This window comes from Podarcis filfolensis, assembly GCF_964270895.1.
Source record: "Podarcis filfolensis genome assembly, chromosome: 6".
Classification (NCBI taxonomy): domain Eukaryota; kingdom Metazoa; phylum Chordata; class Lepidosauria; order Squamata; family Lacertidae; genus Podarcis; species Podarcis filfolensis.
In genome coordinates, this window is record NC_139609.1 from 51044810 (window position 1) to 51070769 (window position 25960).

The 25960-nt window shown below is 42.2% G+C and overlaps 1 protein-coding gene across 2 annotated transcripts in view; it reads left to right on the plus strand.

The window, feature by feature from the left end:
• The window catches only part of MED8 (mediator complex subunit 8), a 28680-nt gene extending 14071 nt beyond the window's left edge, over nt 1-14609 (plus strand). The window contains exons 3-7 of one of the 2 annotated variants that reach the window (XM_083619981.1): nt 7059-7203; nt 8463-8603; nt 9921-10002; nt 10155-10403; nt 14068-14609. In XM_083619981.1, coding sequence (XP_083476107.1) covers nt 7059-7203; nt 8463-8603; nt 9921-10002; nt 10155-10403; nt 14068-14132 — 682 coding nt within the window. In that variant the 3' untranslated portion in view covers nt 14133-14609. The remainder of the gene's footprint in view (nt 1-7058; nt 7204-8462; nt 8604-9920; nt 10003-10154; nt 10404-14067) is intronic. The other variant, XM_083619982.1, reaches the window with a different exon arrangement.
• Nucleotides 14610-25960: the final 11351 nt, after the last annotated feature.

The window sequence follows — 25960 nt, forward strand, 5'->3', positions numbered from 1 at the left end:
AATTGTGCTCGGAAACATACTGGGAGCCAATGCAAATCCTTCAGGACTGGTGTTACGTGGTCCTGGCAGCCTCTCCCAGTCACCAGTCTAGCTGCCGCATTCTGAATTAATTGCAGTTTCCGAGTCACCTTCTGTGCTGGGCCTGGGGGTTAACCCAAGCAACGTGGTCCAGGTCCGGTCCCGAATCCAAGGGATTCCATGAGGAGTCAGTCCAACAGGGCCGGGGTCCTGGGGCAGGGTCTGGCAGCCTTTTATCTCTGATGGGGTAACAGCCGGTCCTGATCCCCCAGTGACTCACCTCCCTGTTTCGCCCAAAGGCGATCACTCCTGCTGCGAGTACTCAGGTCTCTCCTTCTCTCAGACCTGAGTCTCTGCAGCTCAGGAGATGTTGGTGGGTTACTAGACCCAGAGGCCGCCTCAGCCTCTCCTGACCCAACTGGTAGTGGAGCAGCTGCACGTGATTGCCCAGCAGAGGGCAACGAGGTAATCCCCGCATCTGGAGCCAGGGCAGGCTCAGGCCCCTAACTCGGCTCAGCTGGTGCTTGTTGCAAGGGAACCTGTGCAGACTGAGGCTCTTCAGAATCAGGCCCCAGACTTGGTTCAGATGCCGCCTGAGGCAGAGGATCTGGTGCAGATCGAGACTCCTCCAGTTCCGAGCCCAAGTCCTAGGCCATCACACCTTCAAAGGTAGCCCCATGTAGAGCGCATTGCAGTAGTCCAAGCGGGAGATAACTAGAGCATGTACCACTCTGGCAAGACAGTCCGCAGGCAGGTAGGGTCTCAGCCTGCTTACCAGATGAAGCTGGTAGACAGCCACCCTGGACACAGAATTAACCTGTGAGTCCAAAGCTGTGAGTCCAAAATGACTCCCAGGCTGCGCACCTGGTCCTTCAGGGGCACAGTTACCCCATTCAGGACCAGGGTGTCCCCCCACCCGCCTGCCCCCTGTCCCCCCAAAACAGTACTTCTGTCTTATCAGGATTCAACCTCAATCTGTTAGCCGCCATCCATCCTCCAACCGCCTCCAGGTACTCACACAGGACATTCACTGCCTTCACTGGTTCTGATTTAAAAGAGAGGTAGAGCTGGGTATTATCCGCATACTGATGAACACCCAACCCAAACCCCCTGATGATCTCTCCCAGAGGCTGCATGTAGATGTTGAAAAGCATGGGAGAGAAGACAGAACCCTGAGGCACCCCACAAGTGAGAGTCCAGGGGTCTGAACACTCATCCCCCCAAATCACTTTTTGGACACGGCCCAGGAGGAAGGAGCGGAACCACTCTATAATAGTGCTTCCAGCTCCCAGCCCCTCCAGACAGTCCAGAAGGATATTATGGTCAGTGGTGTCAAAGGCCGCTGAGAGATCCAGCAGAACTAGGAAACAGCTTTCACCTTTGTCCCTAGCCCACTGGAGATAATCGACCAGTGCGACCAAGGCAGTTTCAGTCCCATGGTGAGGCCTTGGAAGGGATCTAAATGGTCCGCATCCTCCAGGCGTGCTTGGAGTTGTTCAGCAACCACTCGCTCAATCAGCTTGGCCAAGAATGGTAGATTTGAGACTGGGTGATAGTTGGCCATATTGGCTGGGTTAAAGATTTTTTTTAAGAAGCAGTTTAATGATCGCCTCTTTCAGTGGGTCTGGGAAGGCTCCCTTGCAGAGGGAAGCTTTCATCACCCCACAGAGCCCATCTCCCAGCCCTTCCCAGCTCGCTTTTATTAGCCAGGATGGGCAAGGATCAAGGAGACAGGTGGTCAGTTTCTCTCGTCCAAGCAGCCTGTCCACTTCCTTGGAGGTAACAGATTGGAATTGGTCCCATGTAACATGACTATGGGACGCGGGTGGTGCTGTGGGTTAAACCACAGAGCCTAGGACTTGCTGATTGAAAGGTCGGCGGTTCGAATCCCCACGACGGGGTGAGCTCCTGTTGCTCGGTCCCAGCTCCTGCCCACCTAGCAGTTCGAAAGCACCCCTAAGTGCAAGTAGATAAATAGGGACCGCTCTCCAGCGGAAAGGTAAACGGCGTTTCTGTGTGCTGCGCTGGTGCCGGCTCGCCAGATGCAGCTTAGTCACGCTGGCCACGTGACCCGGAAGCTGTCTTCGGACAAGCGCCGGGTCCCGGCCTCTTGAGCGAGATGAGCGCGCAACCCCAGAATCGGGCACGACTGGACCTGTTGGTCAGGGGTACCTTTACCTTTACTTTAACATGACTATACAGGACTCTAGCACTCTCCCACCCCGGCCCTGCTCCCACGGTGGAGTCTACCTCCTTCAGAATCTGAGCGACTTTATCTGCAAAAAACTTTGCAAAAGCATTGCAGGAGATCTTGGGGTCCCTACCAGGCCCCAGTGATGGTAAATACCATCTATACATCATTTTCATAACATTTTCTTTAAGTGCACTGCATGCAGTAAAGTTAACACCTTCCTTCCACAACCTTTCCCAAGATTCTAACTGAATATTATATCCAAAATCTTTAGCCCATTGTATCATCACCCCTTTAACCTCTTCATCTTTAGTATGCGATTCCAATAATAGTTTATACATTTTCGATAATATTTTCCTCTTATCACCCAATAAGTCTATCTCCAGCCTAGATCTTAGTGTACAGAAACAATTTTTCTGTTTATCCTCCTTAAACACACCATTTACCTGATGATATTGCAACCAATCCATCAATAACTCTTTTATTTCTTCAAATGTTTTTTAATTTTAACTGACTTGCTATCTCTGTCAATAAATCTCGATGCGTGGCCCACTCTCCTTTCATATTTAACTTTTTTACCATTATTCCTTCTATTGGAGAGAGCCACCAAGTGGTTTTACGTTCCAATAAATTTTTATATCTATTCCACACCTCATAAATTGATTTTTTTATTGTGTGGTTCAGAAATCCTTTATGCACTTTTACTTTGTCATACCATAAATATGCATGTCATCCATATCTGTTGTCATAGCCCTCCAAATCTAAAAGATCTGTGTTCTCTAACAAAATTCAATTCCTCAACCAACATAGACAGGACATTTAACAATATATTCTCAAGTCTGGCCGGGAGAAACCACCTCTTTCTTTTGTATCTGTTAGGATTTTGTATTTAATTCTTGGTTGTTTCCCCTGCCAGATAAATTTTGATAATACTTTTTGCCATTCTTTGAAGTGCCCCACCCTGCACAAAATATTATTCATAACATCCTTTAAGGGTGACATCAGTTGTTCACACAGTTTTTTGTTGTATTTCGCAGTGAGTCCATCCAGTCCTGGCGCTTTACCTATTTTTAATTGTTTTATTGCTGATTGTACTTCCATTATTGTTATTGGTGTATTCAATTGGTCTTTTTTATTTTTCAGAATCTTCGGTAATTTGTTCTGTTTCAAATAGTTTTCTCTTTTTTTCTATATTTTCTTTTCCAGCGTTATATAATTCTTTATAAAATCTTAGGAGATTTTTCCTGATCTCTTTCAGGTTTTCTATTATTTTATCTTCTGTTTTTAGCTTATTAATAGTATTTTGTCCTTGTTTCCTTTTCAGTTGCCAAGCTAATGATTTTCCAGGTTTATTGGCAAATTCAGAATTCCTCTGCCTTAGCATTTTTATTTTCCATTCGACTTCTTGATTAATTAATATTGAAAATTGGGTTTGCAGCATCTTAATATTTTGTTTTATTTGTGTACTTCTTGGTTTCTTGATTAATTGCTTTTCATTTTCAATTGTATGCTTTAATATGTCCTCCTTTTCTCTTACTCTTTTCTGAAGGCTATTTTGTTGTATAAAGAAACCTCTCATTACCACTTTGCTTGCATTCTATACCATGTCTATTCTGTTTCTTTATTCAAATTCAATTCAAAATACTCTTGGTAAAGTCTCTTGTGCCCTTTGCATAATTTTCTGATCATCTAGTAATCGTTCATTCCTTCTCCATGTAAACTATGATTCATCTCTTCTCTTTAATTCCATTACAATCGGATTATGATCTGATAGTTATTGCAGCATCTCTGTTAGCTTTGTCAGTTTTTTGGAGCATCCCTTGTCAAATGTGGTAACCCTGTGCATGCTTACCTGGGAGAAATCTAATTGAACCCAATAGTGCTTGTTTCGGAGTAATTATGTGTATATCCAGACTGTTAAACAGGTATGAAGCAGTTTCCTTTCATCCAGCTTTGCTTGTGGTACCCTGTTGAAGACTGTGTGAAATCCCTATAGTTCTGTTTGATGTGATATTTTCCATAAATGTAGGATGAGAGCAATTACCGTATTTTTCGCTCCATAAGACGACTTTTTTCTTTCTAAAAAGTACAGGGAAATATCTGTGCGTCTTATGGAGCGAATGCGTGGTCCCTGGAGCCAAATTGCCCAGGGGCGAAAAGCAGATCATGCTTTTTTGTGTGTGAAAGAGGGAAGTGGGTGTTGAAACAAAGCCGCTGATCGGCAAGCGATTGGGAGGGAGATAAGGCTGCTGGGAAAGGAGGCTGCCTGGGAGGGGGGAGGTAAAAGCCCATGGATCCTCAGGATTTTTGCATTGGGTCACCCCAAATTCACCATCAGATCACATAGCATGTCCATGGCTACATCTTACACCAAAAAAACCACGCACCCACTGTTGAGTGGGGCCGCAATGGCGCAAAAACGTGGTTACAAAGCACGGATCCACATGGATCCTCAGGATTTTTGCATTGGGCTACCCTAAACTCACCGTCAAATCACATGTCTGTGGCCACAGCATGAACCACAAAAATCATACATCTGCTGTTTCGTTCAGAATATTTTTTTCTTGTTTTCCTCCTCTAAAAACTAGGTGCGTCTTATGGCCAGGTGCGTCTTATGGAGCGAAAAATACGGTGCTTTGATCAGAATTCATTAGGATTTGGCTAATATCCTGGAACAAGAATGCATTTTTTTCCCTTTTTAAAAATTCATTTTTATTAAGTTTTCCACTTGAACAATCCAATCAAATCACATTAAATATTCCAAATTATACATATACATATCAAATAGTCTGAATATTCTGCCAACTTATATATTTTTAATAGGACTTACCATGTTTCAAGTTCGGAGGGTTCTGATCATCTCATACTTCTACTGCTTTTCATAGTCATTTCCGATGGTTCCTCTAATTCTTTCTGTTGTTGACCTTCATTCTTTCACAGCCTCTGAATTGTTCCCACAAGCAAGTTAAAACAAACAGTGATATGTTTCTGTGTGGATTTTATGTCCATGATTCCCCTCTATAAGTTTGCAGCATTTCCTCGCACGCTGGTGTTTCTGCTGAATCAATCCGAAAGTCTTTTCGCTGCTGGCAGCCACCATCTTCACTCAGTTCCAATAAAATCAAATCTAAGCGTCTGCTTTTCCCAGACTGGTTGCATCAAACATTAGCCTTTCCAGGGGAGAGTTACCAAATCAAGCTGGAAACACAAGTATAATGACATATTAAAGGCTCACCTCCCCCTTTGACTATTTGTAATTCTGCAGCCCAGTCTTGACTTCCAATCATGGCGGATTTCAAGTGCAACACAACTCCCACATAGATTCCAGGAAACGGTCCAAGTTTTTTAAACATCTCTCCAGCGGCTAATGAGATTCTGCTTCTGCCTGATGTCCACACATCGGAGAATCTTTTATCCTCTTCCAAGCAAGTCAAAGATCGAAAGCCTTAATTATATAGTATTATTATTTCCACACAGTTTATATTTTTAGAGCCATATTATATCAACAAATACAAAACTTTCTAATCTTGCTTGTTATAGTTAATGTAAATGGTTCTTCTGGGGTGTTTTTGCCAAACACAATAATAACACATTCCAACATACCAACTTAAATGTTAGTCCTTCTTCCACTCAAGTCTTTTTTGGCACCTCAGTGGCTGGGTTAAATAGCAGAGTAATTCCTCCCTCCTCACTCGAAGCATGTCCAAAACTTAAATCCAATTTTTCATCTTAAGAAATGGAACTTGATTTGCTCATAGAGACAGCATCCAGGAGTGCCAGACTCTCTTGGGGACTTTCCATCCAGTGCCCCCAGCCCCTCCTTCCTTCTGAATTAGGGGCTAGTTTGTTGGGCATCCGCGGATGAGACTGTGTCTTCCCATACCCCTGGGAAGATTTTGGGAGGCTGATTAGTCCTATCTCAGCCTCTAATTACCCCATGAGAGCCGGAGCGATGGAATTTTCAGTCATCTTCCATGGCGCCTCAAGCGGAAGTCCGAACAAGAAGGCATTTCAAGTCTCCCATCTTGTCATGGGGCAGAATCCCTCTAGACCAGGCATGGCCAAACTTGACCACTGGTCCTGTTAGCTAGGGATGATGGGAGTTGTAGTCCCAAAACAGCTGGAGGGCCAAGTTTGGCCATGCCTGCTCTAGACAGTTCTTCTCTACCCAGATACCCACAAATCTCAGAGATATTCCAAGGGGGGGGGGAATCTAGATATTCCACTCTTGGCACAGTGTGTTGTGTTATCTATTAAAATTAGCAGGGGGTTGTGATAATGCTGCTGGAGCTACTTGCCTTTCTTGTTATGACATCATGACTACAATACAGTGGTACCTCAGGTTAAGAACTTAATTTGTTCTGGAGGTCCATTCTTAACCTGAAACTGTTCTTAACCTGAGGTACCACTTTACCTAATGGGGCCTCCCGCTGCCGCCATGCGATTTTTGTTCTCATTGTGAAGCACAGTTCTTAACCCGAGGTACTATTTCTGGGTTAGCGGAGTCTGTAACCTGAAGCGTCTGTAACCTGAAGCGCCTGTAACCCCAGGTACCACTGTACGACCAGTATGACATAGTGGTAAGAGTGTTGGACTAAGACCTGGGAGACTGGGGTTCTAGTCCCAAATCAGCCATGAAGCTCACTAAACTACCTTGCAGATTTATTCTGAAGACAAAATGGGGCAGGGGGTGGGAATCATGAATGCCACTTCGAGCTCCTTGGAAAAAAGCAGGATATAAATGTAATAAAATAATTCAACAGTGAAGATTTGAACTTCCCACAGCCAGAGGTAGGGATGCTCTATATGTGTGCCTCATGTCCTTTTCATTTTCCCATCTCTGCCTCAGGCCCTCAGTGTTAGACAGCTTCGCTCTGCTCTCAGGTCAGCTGAATACCCTGAATAAAGTCCTAAAACATGAGAAGACTCCACTGCTGCGCAATCAGGTCATAATTCCACTAGTGCTGTCTCCAGATCGTGATGAGGAGATCATGGTAAGGATTTGGCTGATTATTACAATTATTTTATAGCTACAAGTCATTTCTTGGCTCCAGTGCTCGTGAAAAAGTTGAGTGACAGGTTGGTTAAATGAGAATAGTAGCACCTTCAATACTTAAGTATTATAAATGGCAGAACACGTAATGGATTGGACTAGATTGCTCACGTTCCAGTTTTTTATTTGGGGGAGTTTTAAAAATGGCATCTCCTACCTGTAGGCTGAAGTGGTACACTTCATTACATCACTTCACTTTGCTGCAAATGTTGACTAAGCCAGAAACCAATGAGAAAAGAGGATCTTTAGGAAAGCAAGGATGTAACAAATTGAGCCTCAGTTCCTTCATGCTCTATTCTATGTTGGCCTCTATCTCCTCCCTTTGCTGATTTCTGCCACAGCCTCATACCTTGCCAACCTTGCTACTGGAAGAATCTTTTAGCTAGGACTTTGTGTATACTGTACACCAAACACGAGGGTGTCGTGCCTCTGCAGTCTAGAAAAGAAGTATGTCACATCTTAGCTTATGGGGCAGCTAAATTGCCACAATGGGACATTTGCTCTTCTCCTCACCCATGCTGCCCGCAGAACCAGTGAGGGTGGGAGGAAAAAGGGAGGACCTTCTGTTACGCAAGGAGAAACACTTGTGCTGACAGAACATTATCCTTAGCTCTACATTGATTACAACCCCTGGAGTTTGACATTCCTAGGTCATGTCTTAAACAATGTTGCTCAATCAGTTCTCCACAAACTAGTGTTACGCAGCACATGTCTTCAGATAAACATGAAGAACAGAGTTTGAAGTTTCTCACAGAATACACATTCATTTTATTTTTGCCCTGCTTTTCAGAAAATATTGCCACCAAAGCAGCTTACAGTTCAAATCCACAGAGCGATAAAATTATACCCTTTATATTTTAGACGTGGCAGTCTGTTCTGGCTCCTGTTGGCTGGTGATACAGTCCCAATTTTAGACTCTTCCTTCGTAGATAGTCAGAAGGAGCTACAAAGGTACTCAGCTGCTAGCTGATGGTAAAGATGCCAACACAGAGAAGTAACTGTTTCTGCTCACCTTCATTGCTTAAACTTTTTATGCATTGGTAATTTAATTGCTAGAATCCTGCTGGCGGGTATCCAGGGCCTAAATTCCCAGGAACAACTGGGTCTCTGTAACCTACATCAGGTCTGTAGGGCCAACTTCGTATTCTGTAGATTTGCGGCAAAGTATGACTTTGATCACTGATGGTCTGGATGTTCCAGCGGCAGACAGAAGGCCGAGTGCCAGTGTTCAGCCATGAGGTTGTGCCTGATCACCTGAGAACCAAGCCTGATCCTGAAGTAGAGGAGCAAGAGAAGCAGCTGAGCACAGACGCGGCTCGCATTGGTACCGATGCGGCACTGGTAAGGGTTTCAGCTGCTTAAGTATACTCAACTCCTAGGTTTTTGTTGTTAAATATCTCTTGCTGAATATATGTAGGAATCCTGTGGTCTTTTGCATCTCTCTCTACCACCATGTTCTCACATTTAATATTCCGCATCAGAGTTGCAAGTGACCCCAAAAGTTCACTTACTGGAACCCCCTACAGTGCAGGACTCACAGCTTAAAGAAGCCGTGACAGATGGCAATCCAACCTCTGTTATAATGAAGGAGAGACCACCACTTTCTGAGGTAGTCTTTTCCACGGCTTAAAAGCTCTATCAGAAAGTTCTTCCTAATTTTTTGTCAGAATCTCCTTTCTTGTAACTTGAACCTATTGGATGCAGTATTTCAGGTGGGGGTCTCAGCAGGGCAGAACAGAGCGATATTATTACTTCCCTTGATCTGAACACTATACTTTTGTTGGTGCAGCCTAGAATTGCATTGGTTGGGGGTTTTTTGTTTTGTTTTTTGCTACTGCATCAAGCCGTTAACTCATGTTGAGCTTGTAGTCTACTAAGACCCCTAGATCCTTTTCATATGTGCTGCTGTCAAGTCTGTTGTCCCCCATCCTATATTTGTGTGTCTGATTATTCCTGCCTAAGTGCAGAGCCTTACATTTGTCCCTACTGAAATTCATTTTGTTAGTTTTCTATTGTAAATGGCCCTGTGATTCTTGGAGGAAGGATGGTATAGGAATAGCAGCAGCAGCAGCAGCAGCAGTAACAGTAGGAGTAGTTTGGGCTCAGTTCTCCAATCCATTAAGGTCTTCTTAAATCCTGATTCTGTCTTCTGAAGTATTAGCTACCCTTCCCAGTTTGATGTCTTCTGCAAATTTGATTAGCAGACCCTCAATTCCTTCATCCAAGCCACTTATAAAGATGTTGACAACACTGGGCTCAGGACAGAATCCTGCAGCACCTCACTGGTCAGTCCCCGTCCCCGCCGGAAAATGAAGAACAATTAGTGAGCACTCTTTGGGTTTGGTCAGTCAACCAGCTACAAATTCACCTAGCAATAACATCATCTAGGCCACATTTTACCAGCTTCTCCACCAGAATATAACGGGAGGTTTTGTTGAAAGTCAAAATTCTGCAGATTTTATCTATATTTTTGATAATTTTATTAAGTGCACCTTTAAAAGTTGGTTTTATTAATATTTTTAATAAATCTTTTATACCATTTTATGTAAAATACTCAAATAGTTTTTTTATTGAGCAGTCTATTAAAGGTTGCAATTTTTTTTTTAAGGCAACACAAATTCCTTGACATGTTTTACAGTGCAAATCTTATCATTACAGAAACAGATCCAAAGCTTAAACAAAATGTGCTCGAACTTATTGGAGAAAATCAACAAAGAAGACCGAGAGTCTGAGAGTGGAGGTATGGCACTGGAGAAGCAGGAGGGACAGCAGAGGTGTTAGAGGGGGTTCACAGTCCAGTAGCCCTAGAAACAGAAATAGTAGAATAACAGCAGCCAAGATTAGCATAATGGTATTAAGACTGTGCTCTATAAATTTTCCTTCGTTGTGCAGGTTTACGGCAGAACAAGCAGACATTCAACCCTGCTGATACCAATGCACTTGTTGCAGCTGTGGCCTTTGGAAAGGGTCTGTCAAACAGACGCCCACCCGGTGTATCAGGGCCTGTACAGTCCGGTCAGCCAGGTGCCAACCCCATCATAGCAGGTGCTTCTGCTATGCAGCAGGTACAAATGTCTGGAGCATCAAGCCAGCCACAGTCCATGCTTGGAGGAGTACAGATGACACAAGCAGGACAGCCAGGTAAATAAAAGCATTCAGTCATATTGGAGTGTCTCAAATGCAAAAGGAGAGGAAGTGGAATGTACGGGTGTAGCGAATGGGGAGCTATGCTGAGACAAGAGGAATCGGTGCCTGGGGGAATTTAAATGCATATACAGTGGTACCTCAGGTTAAGTACTTAATTCATTCCAGAGGTCTGGGTTTTTTTGTTTTTTTAAATAATTTTAATTAAATTTTCCATTTAACAATCCAATCATATCACATTAATTATTCCAAATTATACCAATACATATCATTAAGTCCAAATATTTTGCCAAATTTTAAATTTTTGTTGGGGGTTCCCATGCTTCAAGTTCAGTAAGGGTCCAGTCATCTCATATTTCTGCTGCTTTTGGTGTTCACAAGTCCCATCTTCCGATCTTCTTGTTGTTATCATTTTTCTTTTTATTCACCTCTGAATTGTTTCCACAAGCGAGTTGAAGCAAGCATCATTATGTTTCTGTGTGAACTTTGTAAGGCTCTCCCTTTCTTTTCTTTTTAAAGCTGGTAAGTCTTTTATTTGCAGTAAATCATCACACGCTAATCCAAAAGTCCTGCTCGGGCGGCAGGCGCCATTTTTGTCAGTTCCGATGAAATAAATTCTAAGCGTCTGCTCATTAATTTTCCCAGACCAGTTGCACCATAAATCAGTCTTTCCAGGGGAGAAATCAAACTTACAATCCAAATATCAAAGCAGTGGCTCGCCTCCCCCTTTGACTGTTAATCTTTTAATCTGTTAATATTTTCTAATCTCACTTGCTGTCCGTCGTGTGACGGTTCTTCTAGGGGAGGGGTTGTTAGGTGATATCATAATAAAAAGAAGAAGCTTCCCCCCCCTTCCGTTCCATTTCAACATACCGACATAGCTGTTATTCTTTGATGTTATCTTCTGTGCAGTCCATTCCATCACTCTTAACTTCTCAGTGGCAGGCTTAATTAGCAGCTGATAAACCCTTTTCTTCGCTCGAAGCATGTGCAATTACTTTTATATCGAAGACTTTAACTTAAGTAATGCAACTAGCGTCACTCTCAGAAGCAGCGTCCGGGAGATCCAGAGCTCATTCAAGGGCTTTCCGTCCAGTGCCCTCACCCCCTCCTTCTTTCGAACTTGGGGGTGATTTATGGGCAACCGCGGACAAGGCTGCATCTTCCCTTCCCCGGGAAGAATTTTGGGAGGCTGATTTACTCCCATATCAGCCTCTTAATTACCTCGTGTGAGCTGGAGAGATGGTATTGTCGGCCATCTTCCAAGGCACCCCTAGTGACCCCTCTCCCTAGCGGCCCCCCATTCTTAACCTGAAACTGTTCTTAACCTGAAGCACCACTTTAGCTAATGGGGCCTCCTGCTGCTTTGAATCCTTTCTTTCATTTTGTCCAATTCTGCATAGTCCATTATTTTCGTCTGCCATTCTTCTTTCGTCAGAATTTCTTCTTGTTTCCATTTCTGGGCTAACAATACTCTTGCCACAGTTGTTGCATATAAAAACAATTTAACATCTTGCCTATTAATGTCCTGACCTATAATACCAAGTAAAAATGCTTCTGGTTTTTTAAAAAATGTATATTTCAGCATCTTTTTCATCTCATTATATATCATTTCCCAGAAGTTCTTTACTTTTTTACATTCCCACCACATATGATAAAATGTTCCTTCTTTTTCTTTACATTTCCAACATTTATTATTTGTCTTGTACATTTTAGCTAATTTCCCTGGTGTAATATACCATCTATACATCATTTTCATCATATTCTCTTTCAAAGCATTCCAGGCTGTAAATTTTATCCTTTCATTCCACAACCTTTCCCATTCTTCAAGCTGTATATTATATCCAAAGTCTTTTGCCCAATGTATCATCTTTCAAATGCCATCCCAACAGTATTTTATACATTTTAGATATTATTTTACATTCATTGTTTAATATTTCTATTTCAAATTTTGATTTTTTTTATCATCAAATCCTTTTTCTTTAAAATCTTGTTTATACATTTCATTGACTTGGCAATAGTGCAACCAATCATTCACATAGTCTCTAACCTCCTCATAAGGTTTCATTTTCCATTTATTTCCATTTTCCCCCAACAATTTCTCATAGGTAACCCAGTTTTTACTCATATTTATCTTTTTCACACTCATTGTTTACAATGGAGATAACCACCACGGTGTTTTACGTTCTGATAAATTTTTATACCTATCCCATACTTCATATAAAGATCTTCAAAATATATGATTACCAAATCCTTTATGGATTTTTGTTTTGTTACAGCATAAATATGCATGCCAACCAAATCTATTATCATAACCTTCTAAATCCAACAAATCTGTATTTTTTAGCAACATCCATTCCTTTAACCAACAGAGGCAAACCACCCCATAATACAACTGGGACAGCCCATAATATCTTGTGCTGTATTCACCACCATCTGTAGACACTTCCTATCAGTTGATGTCAAACCAGCGTACCACACCATGATGCAGTGTGAAAGGACACTTTCTATTGTTGACCGGTAGAAGGAGATCATCAAATGTTGATTGACATCGTTCTTTCGCATTACTCTGAGGAGATGGAATCTCTGTTAGGCTTTCTTAACCACCTGGGTTGTATTTATTTTCCAAGTAAGGTCTTCACTGAGATAAACTCCTAGGAATTTAAAGGAAGAGACTCTCCACACAGCCCTCCCCGATGTACAGCGGGGCTAGTTCTCCTCTCTTCCTCTGAAAGTCCAACACCATCTCCTTTGTTTTGCTGACATTAACGTGCAAGTTGTTCCCTAGGCACCATGTAGATATTTTTTGGACCTCCCCTCTATACGCTGATTCGTCTCCAGCTGTTATTAAACCCATTATGGTGGTGTCATCTGCAAACTTAATAACTGCAGTAGACGGGTCAGATGATATACAATTGTATGTATACAATGAATACAGGTAGGGACTTAGCAAACATCCCTGTAGTGTGCCCGTGCTGATTTTTAAGGAATTAGATGTTACATGTCCAATCCTCAGTGTTTGTGTCCGATCTATCAAAAAGTATTTAATCCAGTCACAGATGGTAGGAGAAAGGTTCATGTCAGCCAGCTTTTTAATGAGGATGTCCAGAAGGATTACATTATACACACACTGGGGGTGGGGATGAAGGGGCAGGTATGATAACCTATATACATATGATTATTTTCAAAGAATTGAGCTCTTAAATGGAGCGTGCTGCTGCAGAGGAATTTTGCATTGTGCAAGGCTACCATTGGTTACTATACCAGTTCCCACTGCATTCCAGTTGCTAGGGAACAGCAGCAGGAGAAGACTGTTGAGCTTATTTTCTCCTTTGGGCTTCTCAAGAAATAGATGTTTGGCCACTTTGGGAAACAGGATGCTGGACTAGATCAGCCTTTGGTCTGATCCAGCAAGGCTCTTCTTACATTTTTATCGATCAAAACAAGATTTTCACACGGTGAATATGGGGAGGGAATGCAGAAGTGGAAAAAATTAAACAGTGAGAGAGGCTATACCTCACCTAGAAAGCGTGTGCAAAGAAGATTCTGACATGAACCCCAGGGAAGAAGTGGGGGAAATGTTCCCACTTATATGTTCATCACTCCTAAAATGTAAACTGTTCTAACACATTGCTAAGCCCAGCTGCTTTCCTCTCTCCAGGTAAAATGCCCAGCGGCATAAAAACCAATATCAAATCAGCTTCAATGCATCCCTACCAAAGGTGAGTAGGAAATATTCTGGCATGTTGCTGCTTCTGGACATCCTTTCAGACTTCAGCTCACTCTCAACAGCAAGATTACTGACTAAAGTTCTGTCTCCTGAGATAATTACCTTCTCATTGAGATAATTTATTTACATGGCTGCATTTATCACTTGGAACTCAGAAGTGTTCAGTGTGTTCATACAGAATGGCATAGGCATTCCTTTGGGAAGAACACATCTGTTGATGAGCCAGACCTGGATGAGGAGCAGATCTTGACTCTTTTCTACACATATAAATATGAAGCCTGATTGTCTTGGAGTGTGCTTTTGTGATTAGAAGGTGGAGGAGGAGTAGACATGCAAGATGTACTCTTTATGGTTTTTTGTTTAATAAAGATCAGATGTTCTGCTTTGTGTATTCATTTACATATTTATTTAAACTATTACCTCTTGCTCTTGAGCTGAAAGTGCTCCTAGACCAGTTTACAGATCTTTTTTTTCTTTTAAAAAAAAGATATTTTTTGCCCTCAAGCTTACAATCTGACAACATGACACAAAAGGAAAAAGGTACCGTATTTTTCGCCCTATAGGATGCACTTTTCCCCCTCCAAAAATGAAGGGGAAATGTGTGTGCGTCCAATGGGGCGAATGCAGGCTTTCGCTGAAGCCTGGAGAGCGAGAGGGGTCGTGCACACCGACCCCTCTAGCTCTCCAGGCTTCAGGAAGCTATCCGCAAGCCTGCGGAGCCCGGCGGGAACTCCCGCAGGCTCCGAAGGCTTGCGAATAGCTGCCTGCAGCCCGAAGCCCGGGGAGCGCGGCACTGTGCACCCCGGGATTAGGGCAGCTATCCGCAAGCCTGCAGAGCCTGGCGGGAGTTCCCGCTGGGCGCCGCAGGCTTGCGGATAGCTGCCCTAAGCCCGGGGTGCGCAGCGGGCTACAGCGCTGCGCTCCCCGGGCTTCGGATAGCAGCAAGCTCCGGGAACGATGGTGAGGTTGAGCGCAACCTCGCCATCGCTCCCGGACCCGTTCTGGGGGCTGGGGTCGGGGGAAGCTCGGGCTTCCCCCACCCCCAGCCAGGCAAGCTCTGGGAGCGATGGCGAGGTTGAGCGCAACCTCGCCTTCGCTCCCGGACTCCCAGCCCCGAGGCTAAAAACGAAGCCAAGACAGCTAGCGGGATACATCCCGCTCGCTGTCATGGCTTCTTTGCTCTTTGGGGCTTGGTGGGGGGAATAATTTTTTTTTCTTTATTTCCCCCCCCCCAAAAAATAAGTGCGCCCTATGGGCCGGTGCACCCTATAGGGCGAAAAATACGGTATGTAGGGAGAAAGCAAACTCAGGAATCATTTTTTAAAAGCTACAGTTGTTATAATAGCCAGCTGGGATGGAAATAATTCAAGTAGTTTGAGAGAAATGCTACTGCTAGGTGGCAGACTAGGTGGCAGAAGAACCAAAGGCAACTGGTTTTTCAGTAGAGCAGACTTAATAGCTTTGCTTTCCTTCTCTCTGCTGCAACCAGATGGAATGGATGGTAATCCTGCATTTGTTCCTAGGTCTGGTCATGGTAAACACTGTGGATTTGTCTTTGTATTTTCTGTAGATAGCCTAAGTCCAGTAACACTGGATCAAGCTATTATCTAGTTTGATGTCTGCAGATGTATTGATCCTTGGCCATTGATAAGATAAAGCCAAATATTCAGTGTCTTCCACAGGGAGGATGCAAGAAACTTGGCGTTAGAAATCACTGTAATGCAGAGAGCAACCCAGCTGACTCGAAGGAACTGTACTATTCTTCACTATAAGGGAAGTTTAAAATATCCCAGGTGCATCTAATTTGATGTGTGGAAAAATGCTTCTTTGGCCTTCATGAATTATTTGCAGTACATTCGTACAGTGCAGTCTGCCCATGGTTTACTTCCATCCAACTTCCACCAATATACCAGATGCAGTCTCCTGCATTCCTTTCACTAGTGGCTAACTTTTCCAAAGTATCAGCCGTCTGATAGAAACTATTTGGGTCCATAATATACATAAAAGGTAAAGGGACCCCTGACCATTAGGTCCAGTCATGGCCGACTCTGGGGTTGCGGCGCTCATCTCGCTTTACTGGCCGAGGGAGCCGGCGTACAGCTTCCGGTCATGTGGCCAGCATGACTAAGCCACTTCTGGCGAGCCAGAGCAGCACACGGAAACGCCGTTTGCCCTCCCGCCGGAGCGGTACCTATTTATCTACTTGCACTTTGACGTGCTTTCAAACTGCTAGGTTGGCAGGAGAAGGGACCCAGCAACGGGAGCTCACCCCGTCGCAGGGATTCGAACCGCCGACCTTCTTTCTGATCATCAAGCCCTAGGTTTAACCCACAGCGCCACCCACGTCCCAATAATATACATAGCTGTGTACAAAAATGATTCCCAAACTCCCCCCACGGCAGACCACTTGAAAATTGCTGAGGTCTTGCTGGACCACTTAATGGTTTTTCTGCCTATTGTAACAATTGTAATGCACTGTGCTAGATGCTATATTTTTCATTATATTTGTATTGCTTCTTTTGTTTCTTATATTGAGGCGTTTTCCCACTTGAGCATCATTAGCACACACATTCCCATTGACACATGCACTGCAAACAGCAACGGAAGGGGGTGGGGGAATCCCCACTTGTGCGTGTCATAGAATGGAACCCTCTTATAAATGGGGATTTTCCCCATTATACATTTTTATTGTATTGCAATTTGAACTATTTGAACTTAAAAGCAATAAAAATACAAATCACAATTAATATGAATATTTATTGCACTGGATGTGTCCACCGCGATCTTCAGTCACAAATTCACAAACACAAGCAGACTACCAGAATGCTTTCAGATCACACAGTTTGGGAACACCAGGTGTAGATAATCCAACTTGCTTATTTCATTCCAGTTACTGAACTTTGGTTTTGTGGTTGTGGGTTTTAAGAGCCCCTGTGCACAACTCTTTAATGTGTGGTACCGCAACTTTTTGGGTGGCTGCAAGGGCAAATGGCTGCAAACTATGTGGATTACCTGGTTTTTTCTGACACCTTGCTGTGATACATGTTTCCATTATAACATGGTGCTATCCAGTGAAGCTCTCAGGTAAAAGTTCCAGAAGTAGGTCTATCCAAAGTCTATCCAAAGGAACATTGGCCACTGCTTTCGGGGAAGAGAGGTGCTGCAGCACAGATGCCATATTTCAAAGAGTTTTCTATAAACATTTCTTAGCTGTTGGTCCTTGCTTGCTGACTTCAGCACAGTTTTCTACATCTGTAGTCTCCCAAGAGGCTTGGTACTTTCATAGAAGAAACACCCCAATGATCTATTCTACCACTCATCTTAAAGATTTAAAGCTGGTGCATAAAGATGCACACTGCTTGAGTGACGATCCCATCCCTGTAGAGTAGGGGTGTGCAACTTTTGTCAGCCCTCATTTGCTTTTAGGCAATTGACAGAACAAAGTGTGAATTTTTCCTTTGTACAATAGGCTAGTTTCTACATGCATGCACTCGCCCACACCCACATCCATCCTCCATTCAGGCAAGCAAGAAACATAATCAGAATTCAAGGACACATTGTAGCCATGCAACAATACTCAAGGAAGGTGCTAAGCAGGTCCACTGAGGGAGGGGCTAGGGCCGAGGAGCAGGTGTAGGCTGGGAAGAGTCCTTAGGACCAGACACGGGGGCATGGAAGGCCACATTTGGTCACTGGCCTGAGGTTACCCATCCCTATAGTAGAGAATATTTTGCAATATTTGGGGGGGGGGGGGTTGAATAATGTTTTCATTTATTTTGAAAAAAACAATTGTTGCAACACTAAACAACAGATAGCATGACAAGCCTGAAATTTTATCAAGACAAGTTATGTAATTAGGTGTAATTTGATTACCCTAAAAGATAATGCCACATTTTCCTACCCATGTTGGGTGGATTCCTGCCACAGTCTGAGCAATTTATGTTATCAACAAATTATTATTATTTTATAATGTTAGCCGCTCTCGGCCAGGGAGGGCGGGATACAAAAAAATTATTATTATTATTATTATTATTATTATTATTATTATTATTATTATTATCATCCACCTTATACCTGGAGGTCTCTGGGCAGTTCACAGAACAAAATCAAAATATAAAACATCAAAATATATCATCAAAATAAAAACAATAACCGCCCTCCAAAAAACACCACGTTTTAAAATGGCATAGGATGTCAATCAAATCAACCAAAGGCCTGGTTAAAAAGGAATGTTTTGCCTGGCACCTATAGGTGTATAATGAAGGCGCCAGGTGAACTTCCCTTGTTCATTCCACAGACGGAGCCACTGCAGAGAAGGCCCATTCTCATGTTGTCACCCTCCAGACCTCTCAAGGATGAGGCACATGAAGGAGGGCCTCAGAGGATGATCTCAGGGTCTGGGTAGATTCATATGGAAAGAAGCGGTCCTTGAGGTATTGTGGTCCTGAGCTGTTTAAGGCTTTGTAGGTCAAAACCAGCATTTTGAATTGGGCCCGGAAACTAATTGGTAGCTACAAAGACTTGCCATATGTGATTAAAAGGAATAGAGACTGTGTTTGCCCTTTGCTGCTCTGACTTGACATGATAGTTTCTCAGCCAATGCTATTGGACCATACACTCGTACACAAAGAATCAAATGTTCAACCCAACTTCAGCTTTCCAATATGCAGTCATCTCCATATGGGCAGCTATTTGTAGAAAGCCTAACAGATCATCATTAGGGTAATCTTGAGCAGGTGGCATCTTAAGGCCAAATAATAATAATAATAATTTATTATTTATACCCCACCCATCTGACTGGGCTTCCGCACCCACTCTGAGCAGCTTCCAACAAAATATTAAAATATAGTAATGCATCAAACATTAAAAGCTTCCCTAAACAGGGCTGCCTTCAGATGTCTTCTAAAAGTAGTGCTAATGCAGGAGACATTTCAATTGTTTTGTTATCTATCAAGCTTCGTTCTTTGAGAACAACACTTCAGAAAGCTTTGATGATGTCACAAAACCACCACATATGGAAATATGTATCTTTGAAAGCACACCCTCTCCAACAATTAGGATTGACTTCTGTAGATATTTGGGGTAGCCTCACTGGTGTATAGTGCCACCTATGCAGATGTTTTAATGAGGATTCCCTGATTTTTGCAGAAACTAATTTCAATGGTCTGTTGGACAACAAAGCCACCCATATTTCACTTGGTACTGGCACCTCTAGGTCCATCTCCCACAGCATTTTTGTGTACAAAAGATTGTCATATTCTAGGTTTATTATAGCTTTATAAACTGAAGAAACTATGCCTTTAGAGAATGGAGAGAGGTTGACAAAGATGTGCTCTACCGCTATTAGGTTCCTGCTTGCTGGAGTGGAAATATCTGGGTTTAACATGAATCTTAACAGCTGATTGAAATGGTACCACAAACCATTTAAGGTGTGCTATGTCACCTGTGAATTTTTCTTGTAGAGGAATACTGTTTGCCTAGGGACGCGGGTGGCGCTGTGGGTAAAACCTCAGTGCCTAGGACTTGCTGATCATAAGGTTGGCGGTTCGAATCCCCGCGGCGGGGTGAGCTCCCATCTTCGGTCCCAGCTCCTGCCCACCTAGCAGTTCGAAAGCACCCCTAAGTGCAAGTAGATAAATAGGTACCGCTTTATAGTGGGAAGGTAAACGGCGTTTCCGTGTGCTGCGCTGGTGCTGGCTCACCAGAGCAGCTTCGTTACACTGGCCACATGACCCGGAAGTGTCTCCGGACAGCGCTGGCCCCCGGCCTCTTAAGTGAGATGGGCGCACAACCCTAGAGTCGGACACGACTGGCCCGTACGGGCAGGGGTACCTTTACCTTTACCTTTACTGTTTGCATAAAAGTCTTGCAATCTATAAAGGCCCACCTGTTACCAACCATTCTGCAACAATTATTTTTAATGCTTATTGTCTCCTTGTATTGTGCCTCTTAACCACTGCCCATAAATCTCTCAGAAAAGTTTGCACCTTATGTTATTCTGAAACTATCACCAGAGGTACTGCAAATCACACATGGCTCTTCAATGGCCATTGGACTTTTGCCTACCTCCTTAGCTAGTCAGTGTCTTCCATTCTAAAGGGTATTATGACAATACTAGAGCTAGTGTTAGTATTTTGGAGAATTTCAGGTTTATAATACACCATTTTCCTGCACTAAGAATTACTTGGTCTTGATATGAGACGTACTATTTCTTATTTTGTGCAGACTTTTTGTTTCAGACTGGACACTGTTCCTCCACTCCATGTGTGCCGCCATCAAGACATGCTGCTATTTCAGTGCTTTCACAATGCAGTAATATGAATGCTTCCCAGTGCACAAACGGAGTGTAAAGTTGCGGTGGTCCAGGGAGTGCAAAGATCAGAGAGAAGCCAATGTAGCTTTATTGGGAATTAGAGCCTAAGATGACAGGGTTGTGTTAAGTATAGGTCTGCTTTGTTTACATGTCACAGATTTCCCAGATTAGTTGTAGGTATTCTGGCTTTACCAGCCTTGCAGAATGTTTTGAAACATTTGAATGCCAATGTCCATAGGCTCAATTAAGTAAACATCATGTACTTGGCTTTCATAAGGCCCTCATCCAAAGCTCCTAAAGAGGCGGATTTGCCCTGCCAGACCTTAAACTTTATTATGAATCAGCAGCATTCTGCTGGTTGAAAGATTGGCTGCTTCTTGAGAACACAGACATTTTGGATTTGGAAGGTTTTAATAATGTTTTTGGGTGGCATGCATATTTGTGGTACGACAAGGTTAAAGCACATAAAGCATTTAAAAACCATATTGTCAGGAAAGCACTGTTCAATGTCTGGATAAGATACAAAGACTTATTGGAAAACAAAACCCCAAGGTGGTTGTCACCAATGGAAGCGAAGGCTCAGAAAAAGCTCAATATGGAGGCTAAATGGCCGAAATATTGGGAAATATTAGAACAAGAAGGGGACAAATTGAAATTGCAGAGTTTTGAGAAATTAAAAGATAAAGTGCGAGATTGGCTTCATTATTACCAAATAAGAGAGGCCTATAATTTGGACAAAAAAATTGGCTTTCAGGTGGAAAAATCAAAATTGGAAACAGAACTGTTAGATCCCAAAACTAAGACACTTTCAAGAATGTATAACTTGCTGTTGAAATGGAATACGCAGGATGAAACGGTTAAATCTGCAATGATTAAATGGGCACAAGATATCGGTCATAATATCATGTTTGCTGACTGGGAACAGTTGTGGGCCACAGGTATGAAATTTACGGCATGTAATGCCCTAAGAGAGAATATTATGAAAATGATATACAGGTGGTACATGACACCAGTCAAGCTTGCAAAAATCTATCATTTGCCCGATAATAAATGTTGGAAATGTAAAGAAACTGAAGGTACATTCTTCCACCTTTGGTGGACGTGCCCAAGAATCAAGGCTTTCTGGGAGATGATATATAATGAAATGAAAAAGGTATTTAAATATACCTTCCTGAAGAAACCAGAGGCCTTCCTTCTGGGCATTGTTGGCCAATTGGTGCCAAAGAAGGATAGAACTTTCTTTATGTATGCAACAACAGCAGCAAGAATACTTATTGCAAAGTATTGGAAGACACAAGATCTACCCACCCTGGAAGAGTGGCAGATGAAGATGATGGACTATATGGAATTGGCGGAAATGACTGGCAGAATCCGAGACTTGGGAGAAGAGGTGGTGGAGGAAGACTGGAAGAAATTTAAAGACTATCTTCAGAAAAACTGTAAAATTAATGAATGTTAAAAGTATGTTTGGATTGGCAAAAAGTGGTATTCAGCAACAAAAGTTAATAAGAATATGCAAAAACGAACTGATAAATGGATGAAAATATAGAGTTATAACATGTTATGATATAGAGTTAAGATAAATGAAAGAGGGTAAGGACTTGCTGAATTGATTATGTAAATGGGAATACAAAAAGGGGAGGTGTGAGGAGGTCAAAGAAATAAGCAAATGAGCTTAAAGATATCAAAAAATGGATTCGCTTTTTGTATTTTGTATTTTCTTTTTTTTTCTTTTTTTTCTCTCTCTCCTATGTATCTTTGTATTTTGTATTTTTCTTTTTTTTCTGTCTTTTTTTTGTATTCTGTAAATCTCTGTTCTTTGTAAAACCTTAATAAATATCTATATAAAAAAAAAACAACAAAGCTCCTAATTGGAAGAAACAGTTACCATAAATCCTGTTGTCATTTGCCAAGCCTCTTAAATAACAAAACATACAGCGGAGCTGCATATTTCAGACAGGGGTGGAATAATGAGAAAAACCTAAGAAATATGAGTGGATTAGGATTAGTTAAAAGGAACAAACGCCTGAAGACAGATGAAAAATAAACTTCTTTTATAGATAATTTTATGCAGAGGTGATCCTGTTTGCTGCATTTTGAAGTAAAGACCACTCTCTTCTAATTTTGGAGTCTCTATGATCTAAAAGGCCATAATACTGGTCTTCATTTGTTTACTTTTTAATGCAAATATATAATTTTGAAGCAAATAGCTGACTACAGTATAAGACATCTGTTCTGAGTGGTCCTAGTTCAGTTAGAAGTCAGCCTTACAATTGCTATTTATTCTCATGATGAACTACTTCACACATGTCAGCATTTAGTAACACTGAGATCCTTTCACTGTTATTAAAACCTTTCGCTTCAGTGAGTTAAATGATTATATACCAGCTTCAGATTTCTTTGTTATGAATTTCTTCCTGTGAATCATTAATTACTACACTAAGAATACAGATATCTTTGCTTGTCTGGCTGCTTAAAGTTTTATTTAAATGGGACGGGGGTGGAGAAAGCAGCACCGATTTCAACATAAAACCGTAAGATACCACACTATTTCAATTTGTGAACTTTTACTTTATTTCTATATTTTCCCTATAATCTCTTCAAAACTGTTACTGATTTGGGAAAATCTTTTTTCTCCTTGTCTCTGAAGTTCCTATGACCCAATCCATATATGTAACTGGCGTAACAGGGACTTACACCAATGTGGCAGAGTTGGAAGGTGGTTTTGCAGATCTGTTCTGAGTTATCTCTGTTGAACAGCTGAAAAATAATAGACAACTGTTGTGGAAGTGAAGGAGTGCCAAGCTAAATGTCCAGTAGCAAACCTGGAGTGGGAAATCTGGGTTGCAGGGTGCAAGGGGAAGCACTGTGTGCAGCACATAAGTGGGCATGAGGGTTTTTAAAAATCCTTTTCCCATTTGCTGCTTTCACTTTAATCCTCACTCGCCAGTTGCTTTTCCCCATGGTGAGTAAAATTAACCTAGAGTTTGAAATATCTTAGTAGTACTAAATTGCAGCAATGGTACTGAGCAGTTGTGGATTCTATGTTAGTTTGCTATTTCCTTCTGTTTATCTGAAGACCACATTTAATCTGCACCTTTGTTGTAGCATTTCTAAACACTCTCTACAGCTTGCATGGACCATGCGACTCCACAATTGATCTTTGTCATTTCCTTCTGCCTATAAGTCCTCTTTCTGGTGTATTACTGATGTGCCTGTCTGAATCTCTGTGTGTGTCTTGCTGTAGTGGAAGCAGTGATGTCATTCCCTGTTGTTTTTGATGAACAGGTGCAGGACATCACTGTACTGGGCTCTGTGGAAATGTAATTAAGGGCAGGACTTTACTAAAATAGCCTGCAGGGGTGCAATGGAACAGCCTGGGCAAGGGGTTAGGATACTAACAAGTGTGAGACCGGCAACAAAATATTGCAGTTAATCCCTACTCTATAAAAGGAGGGCCCCTCTTCAGGGAACCAACCAGCCAGAAAAAGGAGACTGGTAGGGGATGGTTTTAGGAGCGAGGAAATGAAAAGGGCTCTCTCCAGCCTGCCCACCCCTGATTTTCAATGTGGTGCCCAGATCTGGGATCATGAAAGAAAGCCTAAACTAAAAAGAAGAATATGACACACATGGACTTGGCATGTAGGTCTTTGACTGCCTGCTGGGGCAAGCTTGCCTAGGTTTAAGCAGAGTGCATTTCATGATCCTGGCTAGATGGCTACCCCTTTGATTGAAAAGATACCAGAGCAGTGTTCCCAATACCACACAGTGAGCCAGTGACAAACAGGAAGATTTTTTAAGATCTCCTGGTGTGCTTGTTTTTGTTTTTCAGGTGTGAAGACAAGGAGGCTCTTACCAATTGGCTTACTGGGAAGGAAAATGTGCAGGCAATATTCTACCCAATCAAAGAATAGGCCTATTGAAATTAATGGTGTCAACAGAGTCATGCACACTAATTTCCATTAGTCTACTCTGAGTAGAACTAACATTGCATAAACCTTTTGTCTCAACGTATTTAAAAAGGTTTTTATTTTAATAAAATGGAAAATAGGCAGTATTGGCACTTGTCTCGTACAAATCTTCCCATTTTATTTTCTCCCACTCTTCACATTTACTCATATCTCTTTATTGCCATATCCTGACATCTTCTAAATCTTCTAAATGTCCATATTTCACCCTCTTAGTATGGGTGCTATTGCCAATGTGCTAGGTGTCAAAACTTTTCAATGCTTGTCCCATATATTTAAGCCCACATTAACAATGTAATTTTCTCCATTGCACCATTTTCCCTGTCTACTTATATTTGTTTGCACTGTCTGATTTCCATTGCTCTAAAATACTTTCATCACCCATGTTTCATAATATATTTCCAAGCAAGCAATTTCCAGTTCTCTTTTCTTACAAATTTCTCTTCCTATTTTATTCACGCTTGCCTTCCTACCCAACCAAATGAACTTTGCTATCACTTTTTGCCTTTAATGTTTGACCAGCAGTAACTGGGTGGAATACCTGCTGCTCTTTGTAAAAGTGGCTTTTCCCTGTCACCTTCATCTGTGCATGGTAGGAGTTTATCTTCATTTTGGAGTCTGAGGCCAACACCTCCCTTGTTTTCTGCACACCTTATACTTAAGCCTGACACTGCAACTAGCTGTTGAAGGGGAAGGATTGTTTTTCCAATACGGTTTCTCCATGTTGCGAGGAATAAAAGGGGAGGAAAGAAAGAGAAGACATTTGCAGCAGCCATACTTTAAAGCATGGGTTCCTTCTTGCTTATCTGAAGGAGGAGCTTTATCCTTGCATCCCCAGATGTTGGAGTTGAACCAAAATTCCTATGAGGGATTTGGATCTGGAATCCTGAGGCAGGCTATTGGTACGGATTCTGAGAAGATGAATATTAGCAATATACCAATATTTGGTATTCTCCTTGGGTGTTTGTACAAATTATTCTCTTTTAGTGCCTAAGTACTGGTGGAGTTAAGTCTGGTTATAGCAGAGTAATGTTATGCTACCATAAGTGTGATGCTATACCTCCATGGATCCCTAATGCCAGTATATCTTCAAGTTCTGTTGCCAGAAATAGATAGAAAATCTCCTCCTGTTTACATAACGGAGGAAAGGATTGCACTACTATTAACTGCAAGCAATTTTAGCTCAATTAGAGCAAATGTGTTGGAAAAACTTGAACGAAGGAGCAGTGTCCAGGCAATAATTATTTTATTGACATCTTTGTGTTGTTTTGATCCACTGATATTTCCCCTCCCCCCTTTTAGCTAAATAGATCATTGCACAGCGAGGGAAGTACATTAAAAAATAACAATACTGCTGTATTCTACTGGAATCCTAGGAGAGATTTCAAGTGTGATCGTTATACTTCCAAAACTGTTATGCCTCTTTACTCCTACTCCAGCTGAAGTCCCATAAATTGTCTACCAGCTTGCTCCTACCAAATGTGCAACTTTAAAGTGACTCCCAGGAATCGGACAGCCACTGACCTGTATGTTAAACAGGACC